This window comes from Cebidichthys violaceus, unplaced genomic scaffold, assembly GCF_023349555.1.
Source record: "Cebidichthys violaceus isolate CVI_PGR_0920_01 unplaced genomic scaffold, fCebVio1.0.p SCAF_23, whole genome shotgun sequence".
NCBI lineage: Eukaryota > Metazoa > Chordata > Actinopteri > Perciformes > Stichaeidae > Cebidichthys > Cebidichthys violaceus.
This window is the reverse complement of record NW_027176406.1, coordinates 8,645,570-8,662,410: the sequence shown is the minus strand read 5'-3', so window position 1 is coordinate 8,662,410 and position 16,841 is coordinate 8,645,570. Positions and strand designations below refer to the sequence as shown.

The window sequence follows — 16,841 nt, the reverse complement described above, 5'->3', positions numbered from 1 at the left end:
GGTGTTCATTCCTCCATTAGTTTTCCTCTCCTTGGAATAGTTGTAGTTCGTTTGCCTTTCATGAACAACGTGCACGAGCTTAATTGCATTAAGGCCACAGAGTGATTTGCTCTCTGCTGCTTTTCCTCATCCGCTCCATTGATTGTTTTCTCTCCGCTGACTTTCAATATCACGTCATTTTCTCTAGCCCATTATCACCATAGCAACAGTAGTTGTTCACTTTGTTCCCCCCCAGCACCTCATTACACACACACACACACACACACACACACACACACACACATAGTATGATGAAGTCTCTTAATCTAATTGTAGTTTCAGGGTTTTTTGTTGTGTTTGTTGATGTTTTATGAAAGGTTTAATTGCTCACAGTGATGTCTGGGGACCATTTACTATTATCCAGTGTGTGTTTGTGTAGTGCATATATAGTCGGGATAAATCAGACTTTTTAAGAGTAACATCAAGGGCTTTGGGTATCGGCCGATACCGAGTACCGATAATGATACCAGTGTTTAAATAATACGCTGTATGCCTCATGTAAGGCAACATCAGGCTTGACTTAAACTTTGCTTTCCTAACTTTTTAAAACACAATTTAACAAACAAATACATAGATATAGATTCACTGAAATGTTATTATATATTCAAATAATAAATCCTACACCAGCAAAAATCTTCAAACCTCTTTTATGCATCAACAAATTGGTCTCAACTTACACAAGAATTAAAATGCAGGTGTGTAATGTATATAGTATATAAACATTTCAATAGATCGTCCCCACTGTCAGCGATATAGTAGCGCTACAGAGCATTTATTTTCTCCGTTGAGTGACATTATACACCTTCTAGCTGCTGGTTTCAAGCTATTACATCAAGTGGCAGCTGACGGTGGTAATACAGAAGGAGCGTTGTGCCGGCCAAGCAGTGAAAAAAGAAAACACATTCAGTACATTCTCAAAAGGTGCATAGATACATACACTCTGGTGAGAAAACGCTGAGCGTAAACGCAACTTTTCTCCACAGGGCACCGTCCATATGATGGTATGTTACTGTCAGCAAAGTCCACTTTCTTTTTATTGTGTCTCTAAACCTAACCACGTCAAATCAAACAAGGATGAAGATCACCGACCGAAAAACGCTTTCGCTTATGAAGCATCACATGGGGACGTTACACTTTGTCTCTGTAGCCGTCAACCAAATGTGTATGAAGCGGACATGAAGGCAGATCTGGAGCCGATTAACCAATTAACCCCAAACATGAGTCACATCAGCTTCTTCGTCTTACGGCGATGATGATCAATTAGTAATAAGTTACTGTTACCTCTGATGGCGCCTGTCAATGCCTGACTATAATTAGTAAGACCCCCATTTGACTCATTGTCACTCCGCTCTCATCATCGACCTCTTCCTCTTCGTCTGCTTGATGTGGCCGTCGTTACGCTCCGAGAAATTCGGCAGCAGCAGCAGCAGCAGCATCATCTCGCCTCACTGGAACCAGCTCCCCTCCTGGTTTCGCCTCAGCAGCTCTGTCTGTTAGTGTGGACGGTCAGTCCGCCAGCATCTCTCCCCCCCCCTCCCCCCCCCTCCCCCCCCCCCCCAGCACAGCATGACGTCCAGCATTTAAATGGCCGAGGGGATATTTGAAACGATGACCGAGCAAGTCAGTTTTTAAATGTGCCAAACATTTAAAAATGTAGATGATGCTTGATGTGTTTTGCAGATTTTCACATCTGTGTGCCAGAGTTCAGCTCCATGACTAACCTGTTTTGGATCTCACACGACTCACTGTCGATTGATGCTTGTATTCGTTCTTCTCAACCACAGCAAAGACTGCATCGGATGAACAAAACCTAGAGCTAAAGCTCTGTGGTGTTCTGGTGGGCACGCATGTTTGCATGTGCATCTAAGCGAACTGGGCGAGACGAAAAGCTCACACCCATTTCACCCATGAAGGGATTACTGAGCGGTGTTACCGGGCCCATGTCCGAAGGGCCCCTAAGCCACAGCCTCTGTGTGAAGAAACTGGGGCCACTGTACATATTGAGACCAAGCGACATGATTTCCACGGAGAGAAAGAATTATCAGATTTCTTCTCCGCTGGAAGAAATCAAAAGCGTCTACAACTGTGTATTCGCTTGATTTCACTGTGGCAGCGTGGGCCACGACGAAAGCTGCCAAGAGTGCTGCCTCTTCAACTGTTTGCACATTTAAATATTATGCAGATTATTTTTTTCTGTTTGATATGCAATCAAAACAACGAAAAGGACTTGTGGACAAAAGTCCATTGAATTTAAATACAGGAGAACTATATAGGGGAGCACTTCTTCATTCCTTCATTTGGCAGAGCCTGAAACGCTTTGTGCCTTGCAAAGATAAAGAGGCTTTCTTTTTTTTAATTGCAGATAATGCTGCAGGAAAGAGAAGCTCATGCAGAGAGAGATTTCGGTTCAACTGTATTGTTATTTTGGAGGTTACACTTTGTGTTGTCTTAGTATATCATAATTTCTCTGGGCTTTGAGAGCAAGGAGAGAGATCATTTTAGGTCCGTTTTTGTGTGTGTGTGTGTGTGTGTGTGTGTGTGTGTGTGTGTGTGTGTGTGTGTGTTTCGGGCTGTTCGGGCTGTACCGTGCATGTGCCTTTTTAGGGTTTTTTGCACCAACACAAGGCTCTGAGATGGCCTAAAGGGTGGAATAAATGCATGCATACACACACACACACACATGCGGAAGCCCATAGTGCTGAGCAAATTACATCTTCACACCCGGGCCCTTCCTGCCCGAAGTCTCGGGATGACTGTGGTTGGAAAGCATGCTGTTTCAATTTCACCCATGGATCCCAGGAGGAGGGGAGCACCGACAGAGACACAATGACACAAAGTCAAAGGAAGGAGAGAGAGAGAGAGAGAGAGAGAGAGAGAGAGAGAGAGAGCTCATCTGAGTCCCTGGTCCCTGTTGTTTACCCAGCAAGTCTCTAAATTCATACTTCCCACAATTGAAAGGTTGAAAAGAATGCAGTCAGGAGGCGAAAATGGTTTGGGAGGGAAACCCGGCGGAGAGAGACGACTGAGCCATCTGTTTGGTTTTTCTCAAGAAAATCCTCCAGGAAAGGCCGTAGGAAAGGAGCAAAAAAAAAAATAGGCGAGCTAACTACATGTTAATTAGACTTTTCAGGGACCCTCACTGTGCTGACTCATTTCACTGCCAATCATAAACCGCCCAACAACTCTCTCCTCTCTCAAACACAGACTTGCCCTCTACGGCTCTTTCTCCACCTCCTTCTGTCGTCATGTTGTTATGCTTGTGAGGAAGAAAAAAAAGGCACTTTTCTCCGACGGGTGCCCACTTACTCAGTCAGTGGCCTGTATAATTACAGATGCAGCCATTCTGACACATTTCATTGTGATGGAGGCGACGTTGGTGGGGGTTTATCCACCCTCGTTTGTTGGGCTTTAATTACAGCTATGTTTTGTTTCGTGCTGATTGTAGATATTAGCTAACTTCCGTTATCACAATATTGACTGGAGGATATATCAATCGATTTTCTACAAATTGAATGGCATGACATGTGCTGAAGAACACATTACTCTTCTTTTTATAATCCGATCCGGTTTCTTGGAAACCTATCAGAGCATCAATCCTCAACTTGCTTATTTACTCAGCCTCGGTGCCAGATGTTGTGGCCAAGATAAACAGTTTCTCAGTTACGCTACTGCTGGCGCTGTACGATCACTGTACGGTGTGTATTTGTGCCTTAATAACACTTGAAAAGCGATGCTGGGAAGGCCTCCAGGATGACAAGATGGAGAGAACCGACACCAAGCACGAAAAACACTCAAACCTTTCACGTTCCCACGCACTGATAACGCTCTGACATCTCCTTTCCATCTGGATATTTCTTTCTTTCTTTCTCTCTTTCTTTCTTTCTTTCTTTCTTTCTGTTTCTCAATGCGAAAGTCTCGTCCCCCGATGATATCGCGGATATGATGCATCATACAGCTAAAAACAAGCGTACTGAGAAATTAAAAGTGAAATACTGTTATGTGTCTCAATGAGGCAAAACAATCTGCTCTGTTTGGATGCTATGTGCAATAATTAATTCTGTTCATTTCTGAGGGAGACATTAAGCTGTAGAGTGAGGAACAGATGTTGTAAGAAAGGTCCATTTTTATTCCTCTTACAAAGAAATGTTGCAAGTTAAAAAGATATGTTTTAGTTCCTCTCAGACCTTGGCCCTCTGACCCCCCCCCCCCCTTCTCTAATCAAGAAAAAAGAAAACTACCAGCCTTACTGTGTCCTCTCTTATAATACTGCAAAAGGTACTCGTGTCAATTCCAGCTCTGAAACAAAAATGAAGACTCAAGTCCAGCCTTAGCAATGTAATGAACAAAGAGAACGAAGAGAGTGAGAGTTCACCAGGACAAAAGACAGATTATTTCTATAGCAAAATGCAAATCCTCCTTATCCTAACAGCATCATCACACAAGCTGTGTGTTGCACTTCAGTGGAGTAGAGTGACATCGGGCCGACCAGCCACACAAATCCACCAACACCCCATGTAAACCTATAACATCATGACAGCAACACACAGCAGAGCAAGCATTAGAGACACACACTTCAGAACCATGGACAGTGGACAGTGATCATGGCAGTTTGAAACTCACCAACAAAAGCGATACTGTTCATAAATAGTATTATTAGATTGGCCCAGCGGCCTATTAATTATGTCACAGTTTATTTGTCATTAAGATGTCCGTCCTCCCACACAAACCTTAACATACAGAAGCAGTTGGCACGTTGGCCTGTTGTGTTTTAAATCACTTACCCTTTGACGATCGCATTATTTGAAAACTTTTTTCGCACCCTGTCCCCCAGGCGGACTGAACTTGTCACAAAGTTAGTGATAACAAAGTCCACCCACGTAGAGTGAAGATATTATTGGTCAATTTTACTGTCATTTGAAATTAGTCTCTTATTGAATCGCTAATGCTCCTAAGCCAAAAATACCTTGATCGCCCCCTGGTGGCTAGCTGCAGTACATGTCATAAATCCGTGAGACGTCATGATTGACAGCTGCTCTGAGTGAAGTCGTCGCGGGATCGGAAGCTCGGGAATTGTACAAGAGAGGAGATGTCACTAAACTTTCCATAATCGTCACGAATCTGTGTATTAGAACATGTATCTGTAGAGATATTATGGTTAGTCGGTGTGTCTTTCTCGCCAAAGAGCTGCCATTGAGCTAACGTAGCTAGGTGGTGACTCACTCTAACAGGCTGTTACCTTGCCTTGGCTCGTGATTGGCTCGAGCAGGTGTATGGGCGGGACCTCGACGCTGCGGTTCCAAAGCTCTGATAGGTCCTTCATTTAACCCTTCACATGCCAACACAAACTGAATAGGCAGGTTTGATGGGTTTATTTAGTTTAGATGTTGATTTGAATTGATAAAATGGTAAAAGAGCTGATGGCTTTTTAAATCTTATAATTTAGAATATCTTAGGTTCTATCTGTGGGTCTTGAGGGCCCTGACGGTTTAATACATTTAATAACTACTATTACTACCACTATAATAACATTTAATACTATTTCATGCTTTTCCCACCTCTCTGTTTGTTGCCCAGGACCCCAGAAGCAAGCACAAGTTCAAGATCCACACATATGGCAGTCCCACCTTCTGTGACCACTGTGGTTCACTGCTGTACGGACTCATCCACCAAGGGATGAAATGTGACAGTGAGTACACACCCTGTCTACGTGCATGTGCATATGTGTGCGTGTGTGTGTGTGTGTGTGTGTGTGTGCGTGTGTGCACCTGTTTCTAATATGCTGCGCTGGTCGGCCCTAATGAGAACAGATGGGAATAGACTGAACTACTCTCAGCCACATCTGCAGCCCAGGCAGAATTCACTGTTCTGCCCTGCTGAGTCCTCTCTGCGCTCCCATTCTTTCCACCCACACTCCTCTATCAACTCCTCTTTCTTTGCATGTATGACCCCCATCCTGCACTCATTTTAAGTCTCCTTTTCCCCTTACTTCTTCTCTTTCATTTCCCAATTGTTTTCTCTGTTCCACACCTTTCCCCTCTTTTTCTCTAAATCATGCTTTTTATTTAATTTGCTTTTACATTTAGTCCCTCCCCCTTTGTATCCCTCCCTTTACCTCCTCTGTCCCCTCCTGACTCCACGTTATCTGCATTCATCACCCTCCTTCTCCCCTCCTCTTACTCTGTCCATCCATCTGTGGGTCTCTGGTGGCGGCCTCGTTGCAGATGGTAATGGGAGCACACACAAGAGCAAATTGATGTGGAGAGGCCGTCGCAATTACGAGCTGCTTCCCCATCTCTCGTCTCTCCTTGTCTCCTCCCAGCATGTCAGCCTGACAAGCCTGCCTGGTGGTGAGGGAGGGAGGAAAGGAGGAGAGAGCAGGAGAAATGGATGGTTGGATGGAAGAGGACAGAAAGAGGGAGGAGGACGGAAAGTAGAGAGGGGAGGAAAGGAGGAGAAAGTTAGGTGGAAATGAGGGGGAAGGGTGGAACTAATGCTTACTCTCCCCTCTGGTCCCTCATCTGTTCGGCTTTGTCGAAGTGTGTGTGTGTGTGTGTGTGTGTGTGTGTGTGTGTGTGTGTGTGTGTGTGTGTGTGTGTGTGTGTGTGTGTGATAGTGGAAGCTGCTAGTCCACTGAGTGGGGATGATCTCATCTGCTCACAGTGATTATAAGTTAATGTGGCGATTACTTATTGATGTCTCCTTTGAGGAAAAGCCGTGGCTCTTTTTATTACTGCTTTCACTTATTTCAAATTTTACATTTTTACATTGAAATGTCTCCAAAACAAATCTTTGGCCACATTTGGTCTCCAAAAGGAAAACAATCAGTGTGACTGTTACTCAGTAACAAGCTCAGACCCAGAGCTTTAAAAAGTTAAAGCGTTGAAAGTTCAAGATCTTTATCAAACTAAGCTAAACATGACATTTTGGAAGTAAGAATTACTCCTAGTCACGAACCTCAGACGTCTCTTAGGTTGAAAAGAGGAGGTCTTAAATTGCTGCAGTACAGAAACGGAGGTGAGCACACACCTGTTTGAAACCGACTGACTCACGATGAATAATAAGTTATCTGAAGCAATATGTGTACATTGTTTTTTTGCAGCTGCAAAACCCACATTTGTTTTGTTTCTGTATTCCTCAAGGTTGCAAACGACAAGAATAAAGCTGAAATTGATTTATTTTGCAATCACCATCGTCATCGTCTGTTATTGTCATTGTGGCACTGAATCCCTCTTGTTACATGTGTCACCTCCACCAGCAGCAAAAGTTCCTCCCTGCTCCAGCCTGGTTTTCTTTTTATTCCATTACAGACATCCTTTTTTATGTATTACAAAAATAATTATTAGTTATTTTTACATGTTAATTGCTCGTGGAGATATTAAAGATTTTAGAGAAAGAAAGTTATCTTTTAAAGAAGATAAAATGTTTGCAGAATAAGGTACTACAATGAATCCTTGCATCTGATTGGCTATTTCCGTATAATTCATCATGTGATCACTTGTCAGGCGCTCTAAACCACAAGTAGCTTGATTTTATTTAAAATTGTATTTTAATAAAACTTAAATGCACTTTTTTGATAAATGTCCAAAAGCGCAAATTTAATTCATTGAGCATTAGGGTTAAGTTCAGGTTTAAGGTCAAAATCCTAACTCCTTGTCCTCTTTTTGTTGGTGTTTTAAAATATTCATTAATTGTATTCATCTTTTATTCATTCTTTTTGGGGAAATTCAAAGCAAAGCTCCTTGTAAAATGTAATTGAGATCTCTGTAGAATAATACGGTTAATTCAAGTTTCTTTTCCCGCCCCGTCACACAACACACAACACACAACACACAACTACTTTCGCACATTTTCTACCAGAAGCAGAGCTTTTTCCATGCAAAAGTGCATCACAAATTGCATTTAACAACTTTTTAAATTCAGCGTAATGTGTAATCTAACCTTTTGTATACATAATTCACCCTCAAATGCATGGAGTTATAGAAAGCGGTGCTTTTCTCTGTTCTGACGAGATCCTAAGAAGAGTCCCGTACCAATGAACTCGACACACCTCTACGTTCTGTCTCTCTGCAGCCTGCGACATGAACGTGCACAACCAGTGTGTGGTCAACGTGCCAAGCCTGTGTGGGACGGACCACACAGAGCGCCGGGGTCGCCTCTTCCTCAAGATCGAGGTCAGCTTGGACCGGCTACACGTCACAGGTCGGTCTCGTTCTTCATCAGCATGTAGTTTTGTGTTGTGCAGTCTCAAAGTGACGTGAGCAAGAGGTTCCCTCGTGTGTGAGTGTGAGGGATTTTCAGACCATTGAAAGAAATCTCTATAGTAATATTTATAACTTTGGGCTCCAAAGAGAGGATTAGACTTGTGTTAATGAACTAATTAGAAAAACTGTGTTTATTCTGCCTGTAGCCAGACGCTTGCTTTAACTGGTCACTCACTCATTGACTCAGGGACACTGAGAGGATGCTGAGGAACTTTTCTCTGTCAACTGACTTAAACTGCACCGGGTGTCACTTTTTGAGCTAATCCAGCTTTTATTTCCAAATCAACCAAAAAATCACCTCACAGCCCCGTGCTGATTTTTGGGTAGTGGCAACAGTCAGAACTGAAGGTCATGTGACCCCCGACTCACGACAAATATCCTAAACTGTGCAGACTGTACTGTTACACTCACAGCTATAACGTTACTGATAACTCACTGCCGCACATGCTTAGTAAGGATATGATAAGAGAAACACCCGTAAAAATGTGTCACGTCTTCAAACACTTTGTATTATCACATTTTGAATGCCGCGACAAGGACCACTGCACACAGGGAATTAAGCTTTATGTGATTCCAGAAGTTTTTTTACCTGAAACCACAGGAAATCAAATCTAATTTCAACTTAATAATTAAAGCTGAAATCCAACTGTAACTTCGACAAAAACATTAAAAAAAACCTCCAGAGAACTTTAAAAACAATGTAGCTTGCATCAGCATGAAAATGGCTGCCTTCATAGCCTGCGTGTGTGTGTGTGTGTGTGTGTGTGTGTGTGTGTGTGTGTTTGTGTGTGTGTGTGTGTGTGTGTGTGTGTGTGTGTATTTTCAACACTTCCAAATTATCCTGTCAGTCAACAGCAGCACCTGGAGTGGACAACTCTCTGGTGTTAAAACCCCGTTGGCAGGAAGAGATGACTGCCGGCTCACTTCTCTGTCACACACACAAACACACAAACATGGCGAGACAGTGGTGGTCAGGGAACGTTACGAGTGCTGAGGCCAATAAAGTGTTTTTAACTCAGCGGGGATCAAACAGGAATAACCTCCGGCTACAGCCGGGTTAGAATGTGATTGACTTGGAAATATATTGCTTTCAGAAAAATGTGTTTGTTTGTTTATAGTCACCCAGATGGAAATAAACTGGGAGGGAAAGGAATCTCACAGTCAGCTTACAGCATTTGTTCACTCTGCTATTCAGTTTTATATTATTATTATTATTCATAAAACATCCAGCTCTCTTACTGCTGAGGAGTGTCCGATCTAGCTGTCAGTCACATGTCCTGTTTTATGTCCGTGTTGTGAAGTGACGACCACCGTCGGCGAGAACGAGGAAACGAGGCCGAATATGACGGCGGCGGTCTCGTCGGCATGGTTACCTCAGTCCTTTCAGATCAGGCTGAATGGACACAGCTGAACGTGAACGGGCTCACGTTCACGGAGAGAAGATGTTTGATTGATGTGCGCTCTCGCGTCGGCCTTAATTTCCATGCGTACACACACCAAAACACCCGGTGTTTGTGAAAGTGTTGCTTCACACTGTGTCAACTCTAAAGAACGTGCTGCAGTACCAATACTTATTGGTGCAATACTGATACCGATACCAATAACAACACGGATCAGTTCTTAAGTGAGCATGTGATTTTTAAAGATAATGGTAATTTGGAGAAAGAAAAAAGGCAAATCACACGCCACATACCGGCCATTAAAAGCACAAGAATACTATTAAATACAAATATTTGTACCACTTAGGGTGAACTAAGGGTTTGAATTCTAGTCATGATTACATGACATGCCTCCTTATAGCTTTAGGTTATATTTAAATTATGAAGAGGTTTCTCATATTGCTGTGAGTGAAGTAGTGCAGCTTGCTGAATTTTTATCAAGAGGTGAAAAGTAGCACGGCACCACGCTCCATTTTGTTTCTGCCTTCTGATGTCACATTGGTTTCATGAATATTTCAGTGCTAATTTGGAACACACATTCTAGAAATATCTGGCTCTTAAGCTGCTAAACGCTGCACTGTGCTCACCAGCTTGTTGCCAACTTTGTCTGTCTACTGTTTGGTATATTGTACAGAGATTTTTTTTTCTCTCCACTGACTGCAGCTGCCTGCTGTTTGAAATGATCTTGACAAATGTGGTGAGACTGAATCAGAACAGAAACTTTTGAGGGCAGAAAACCAAAACAATGACCTGAAAGATGTTAAAATGCTCGGTAGAGCTGAGGGGGTCGGTGGGTTCATCACTTTGAGTGAGTCACATTACACACAGTGATTTGATCCATTGGTAATATAAAAAATATTGACTAGTGTAGCTTAAAAGGCATAATGAGGAGGATTTAATGTCAAAGTTGCCAGAGGGAGAAAGCCACTTTATCTAATATCTTTACTCATTGTGCTTTCAAGTATACAGATTCAATTAAAAGGATAGAAAATCAGACGTAAACTTCTGTGATAGTGAAGGATCAGTTGAGACACAGCATGGACTGTGATTGATAGAGAAAAGAAGATAAAGGGCGATACGGAGAACTGCGCAGGAGGGTTAGACGGCAGAGGAAGTGGATGTTCGGCACTGTTTTGTTTCGTGTTTTTTCCTCCTCTCAAATGGCAGCGGTCTGAACAGTGAAGCCTCAGCTTGTTCTCCGGCTCCCCTCCGGCTCCCACAGACAAGTGGCGGGCCTTTGTGGTTCACCGCTCCGATGTGAACTTGATTAAATCTTTCCAGCCAAGAAAGCACACACATATCCTGGTCTCTCTCTCTCTCTCTCTCTCTCTCTCTCTCTCTCTCTCTCTCTCTCTCTCTCTTCCGCTTCCTCTTCCTCTCTGTAACCACCCTCCTCTCCTTTCTTCCCTTTATCTCTCCTCTCCATCCCTTCTTCCTATATTGACATTTCCTGTAATCTTCTTCTACCTGTTCCTTCGAGACCGCAGCATGTCTTCCTCCCGGCCTCTTGTCATCTATTTTCCCTCCATACCTGCTGCGCTCTTGTCCATTCAGTCCTCTTCCTTCGTTTTCTTCCTCAATGAGACATCAACAGCTGTCCTTTTTTTCTGTCATCCTCTCTTTTCCTACCAGCTGAAACCAGTTGCATGACTGGTCCTTTCCCCTCTGGCTCTAATGTTCTTCTTCTTCTACTACATCTTCGGTCTCTCATCATCTTCCTCTATACCTTGTTTGTTTGTTTCTCTTTTTTTACCCGCTAATTACCTCTTTCATCCTTCTCTTTACTCGTCTTCATGATCAACGTCTCTTTTAGCGAAAGTGACATAAACCACCTGCGGGCATGAGCCGAGGTTTATTCTGGAGCTTTAAGAAAAGACTAACATGCAAACGACCCTTCATAATCTGCCCACATACACACACGCGCACACACACGCACACACACACACACACACACACACACACACACACACACACACACAGAGGCCATCTGAGGACCAGGACACAGCGGTTGACTCAGGGTGAGATATCCCACTGCTGACATGTTCGCCTCAGGTTTGAAGCACAGTGAAGAACAATGACTTATTATTTTTCTCAACTGACAATAACAGGCTAGTTGTACACATACAGGCTTAATTATATATATATAAAATATATATATATATATATATATATATATATATATATATATATATATATATATATATATATAATATTAGACTTTTAATTCTAAGAGGCTTTTGTCAAATATGAGGATCACAGTTACTGCATGTGTCTCTGTATCTCATTGGAGCGTGGCCGTTGTCTGCGTTGTCTAATGCACAAATTGTGATTACGTTGTGTTTTACAATTATTTTATATTTTGTTTTATTTTATAAATATAGTTTTAAGCAAAACATTTGAACATTTTTAAGAATTTGATTGTGTTAACAACTAAAACAGCATGAACAGATATTGAATAATACAAAACAATGTTATGCATTTGTAATCACATCTTCATATTTATATGAATATGGGATATTATATTTACTTATTGATTTCTTTCATTCTTTGTTTGGGGGAGGGTTAGGGAACAGTCAATTACTGACAAACATATTTTAAAAAAATTATAAAAAAAAGTCAATTTCTGCATAAAACAACAATTGTGTTTGTATAGAGTCATTATCCTACAGGCCTTTCAATAATTCACTTAAAAATGTGCTCAATGAATCTTGAATGAAGGGAGTGTGGGTGGAAATTTACAAAGTACTATAAAGCACCACTCATGTCTCACTTAGTATCAGTGAACATTTCCTTCTTAAGCCCGGCCTTTGTTGAATTTTCTGATTGCGCTTTCTTCAAGCGACCACAACCACAAATAGAAACCTTAATCATCGATTAATCATTTTCTCCCTCCACTGTGTGTGTGTGTGTGCGTGTGTGTGTGTGTGTGTGTGTGTGTGTGTGTTCAGATCCCTGACAGTGCACTGCGGGGATCCATCCAGCTTCCGTTTGGCCGTGCAGCTTTCCCCTTCAGATTATCAGGCATTCATTGGTTGCACATGGCATTGTTATGCAACAACACATTTGAATTTCAAAGCCTTTTTTGGGAGATTACTCTGTCGGCCCACTGCAGCCCCTGCACGCACCCGCCCCGGGATCCAAATGATATGTCATTTTCTCCCGCTGTGGCATATTTTTTTTTTTATTAAGCAGATATTCAGCTTAGATACAGGAGATACTGTGAGCTTGGATGTGTGTTTTCTTATAAGAATATCATTAAAAAAAAGCATCACAGGAAATGGTTGACTGTCTTTGTGCGGCTGCAAGTTTCAGCTCAGCCTTATTGTCTTCAGTTGTTCTGTAAGTGCAGGGAAATAACACTCAGCACTTTAGATAAATTATCTGAGGTATAAGACAATAAATAAGCATTTTGGAGAAGAGAGGTCTTGAACTTTGTCATTCATTATCTCCAAACAACAAAGGAACCAGGCTCTAAAAGTCTCCTCTAAGTGCCAGTGCACTTTCTTATTGTGCTGTATTGTTTGTGAAAAAGCAGACCATTTCACTCCTGTGTCCCTCAGTGCGCGACAGTTTGCACGACACCAGCGGAGGAGATGCATGCTGGTCGCTTTGCTTCTCCCGTGATGCATGTTTGCGTGATGAAAACAGCAGGCTTGTGTTCAGTGATGGTGGATTAGTGGATCCTCGGGTTGGGTTAACACATGTTTGTCTGCTTTTTACCTCTATGTCATGTGTGTTTTACAATAAGAGAGACAAAAACACATGAGCACTAACATCTAAATTTGATTGGTTTCTACCTCATGAGGTGCAAGAGGAGGATACAGAAGGAAAACAGCTCTTGTTGTATCTAAGCAACCACAGACAGTAGAAATGGTCCTTGATCACTGCTGATGATGTTTCATTGTGTGTGTGTGTGTGTGTGTGTGTGTGTGTGTGTGTGTGTGTGTGTGTGTGTGTGTGTGTGTACGTGTCAAGTACAAAAACATTAACTGTGTCTGTAACTTGCACGCACAATATCCAATCGTCGTCTGTTTATCTGTGTGTGTGTGTGTGTGTGTGTGTGTGTTTGCCTCATTAGTGTGTTTTCAGGCGTGTTGAAGTTGCATTGGCATTGTTTGGCGCCAGCGTTGCCATGGAAGTGACTGATGCTTTTTACGCTGCCACAGCCAGCGGAGGGGAGGATTTAGATGAGAACGTGGGATGCTGAGATTTTCCTTCTGCTCCTCTTACTTCATTTTATGTGTGCGCGCGGGTGTGTGTGTGTGTGTGTGTGTGTGTGTGTGTGTGTGTGTGTGTGTGTGTGTGTAGGCTTGTGGGAGAGCGAGAGACAGAGAGACAGAGAGAGAGAGAGCGAGAGAGAGAGAGAGAGAGAGATTACTGTAGCTGAGATGTTGTATTGGATAAGGAGTGAACAGTGAGGTTGAAGCAACACATTCATGAACAAGGTAAAAGCGTCTGACTCTGGCTTCTTGTGTCAGATACTCAGTGAGAGAGAGACCTACACTGCCCTCTGCTGCAGGACACGGGAGGAGCATGACAAGAAGTTGACAAGAAATATTACAGCATTACTACTTCATTATTCGTCATGTTCATGAGATTTGTTTGTGTTTTTTGTATGTTATAGTTGAATTTAAAGCATAATGCTAATATTTTAATTCACATTTCTGCATAAATAAATGTTTTTCATCTCTTTTCTCTCCATCTGGCTCCTCTCTTCACTCAGTGATGAAGATGAAGTTAGTTTGAACTAATACTTAGTTATAATATTGATATTGGATTTGATCAACCTTTTAGTCAGTTAAATGACAGAAAACAACCCCCCCCCCCCCCCAAAAAAAAAAAAAAAAAACCAGCAAACAGTCATATGAAAAACAGGGAAAAGTAGATTTGGGGCATTTTTCCCTTAAAATGGATTTAATGATTCATTGATAATCAAAAGATTTGCCGTTTAGTATTTTCTATTGTTTGACTAATCAATTAATCCACTAATCCTCGTAATTTGTCTTTGTTTCTGTTCCATCATTGTTTTTATTCTGCTCGAGTTTTCTTTCATAATTCATAACTTTGTATACCGTAAAAGCATGTTCTTACTAACCTTACTCTCACACCCAGCGAGGAACAGATAAATGTCAAAATCAGATTAAATCTCACCAACACAGAACTAAATGATATTTAAATTACACTTCCTTTCTAATGTTTGCTTTGTATTCAGCCGTTCGATATTTATGGTGTTTTAATGAAGAAGCGAACGAGTCCTTGTGTGAAAGTTCACACTGACTCCTTGAAACATTTAGATTACAGCTTTGTCTTTCTCCTTGTTCACTCTGTGTGGGATTGCATTAAAATATGCAGAGTGGGGAGGTTGGAGCTGATAAACACGCTTTAAGAGGATTTATTGTGATCTGGTCTGTGGTGGTTTCACTCTTTTCTTTCTTTTCTCTACAGTCGTTGCTTAAATATTGACATTTATTTGCGCGTTCATGTGATGTTGCCAAGTGGGGCAGCGCTGGAGTCGGCCCATTGGCCACTTACAGTAGATGCTGTCGCCATGGTGAAAATGGCATACTCATGCTACCCCCCCACCCCGCCTCCTGTTGCTATGTAACCGCACTCCTTTTTTCCATTTGTCAGTTATCACACAGGGAAGCGTCACTCGTCCCTCACATTATCTGCTCACTTATTGCCTGACCATTAGAAAGAGAGCACTACGGGGAAGAAGAGTGTAGTTTAATTGTTTACTGATGTGATTTTGCAGTTGTTTGTGTGCACCCTAACACTCACCAGCGTTATAAACCAGTTGGTGCAGTTTCACAAGTGAATTTTGACAGTATGTTTTGCTTCACAGCACCTGCTGTCAGCATATGTGGTGTCTGATTTGATGAGCCATTAGCTGAGTAACTGAGGACAGAAACACAGATCTATGTCACGGGACTTTCTGGCTAATTGGTTGTTTTGCCTGCTTACTTATCCCTCAGGTCACATGCAGTGGTCTCGCTCCCCAGACCTGCCAGTCTCAAACCCTCCACTAGATGCCCTCAGACTCTCTTGCCAGTCCCGGTTACCTCCCACCTGTATACACCTGTTCCCACTTTCATAATCAGCTCCGCCTGGCCCCGCCCATCTCCTCACCTGAGTGGCATTCCCTCTACGTTCCCTTTGTCCAATCAAAAACAATAGAGCAGCAGAAACAATGCAGTGATTTAATCTATAAATAAAGCTCACAAGCTGGAGTCCAACATAACGGGCAGGAAACAGCAGGCAAAGGGAACCTGGTACAGAACTCCCAGCACAACGGACAAAGAAGGGAACTTGTCTGGTATAAATAGGGACTAAGTAACGAGGAAGTGGGAACAGGTGAGCAGGAGTGTGAAACTAATGAGGGCGGGGCAGACAAACACAAAGGCAGGAGGTAAAACAAGACAAGACACATGAGTTGACTTCAAAATAAAAGCAGGAAACACTGAACCTGAACATGAAACATTTTTCCTACAATAAAGAAGCCAAACTTAGTTGCCACAAAGCACAAGCAGTTTTACTCTGAACTTCACCTAAATAAATTAAGAATGTTTGAAGAATTAAATGAGACTACAAATCTGGCCAGCCAAATTCTCGATGCTACACATTATGATCTGTAACTTGCAAAGACTTGCGTGATGTAATCCACACATGTAGTACAGAGAGTTAATCTGCTTGGACTGAAGCTCATATCTGTTCTGCTTGCCGTCAGGCCTCAGAGTGACTTGCAGTGACTCACTGCCCCATCTCTGTGCATTTTAACCCCTGAGTCAGCATGGAGTCATGAAGTATCTGATTTTTGCCCGTGGCTCAAACACACACAAACACACATACAGTTGTGGTCAAAAGTTTACATACACTTGTAAAGAACATAATGTCATGGCTCTCTTGAGTTTCCCAGTTATTTCTACAACTCTGATTTTTCTCTGATAGAGTGATTGGAACAGATACTTCTTTGTCACAAAAAACATTCATGAAGTTTGGTTCTGTCATTACTTTATTATGGGTTAACAGAAAAAGTGATCAAATCTGCTGGGTCAAAAATATACATACAGCAGTGCTAATATTTGGTTACATGTCCCTTGGC

The 16,841-nt window shown here is 42.2% G+C and overlaps 1 protein-coding gene across 2 annotated transcripts in view; it reads left to right on the top strand.

The window, feature by feature from the left end:
• The window catches only part of prkcab (protein kinase C, alpha, b), a 92,637-nt gene that overhangs the window by 56,969 nt on the left and 18,827 nt on the right, over positions 1-16,841 (top strand). For both annotated transcript variants that reach the window (XM_068718469.1, XM_068718470.1), the window contains exons 4-5: positions 5,614-5,725; positions 8,110-8,238. In XM_068718469.1, coding sequence (XP_068574570.1) covers positions 5,614-5,725; positions 8,110-8,238 — 241 coding nt within the window. The remainder of the gene's footprint in view (positions 1-5,613; positions 5,726-8,109; positions 8,239-16,841) is intronic.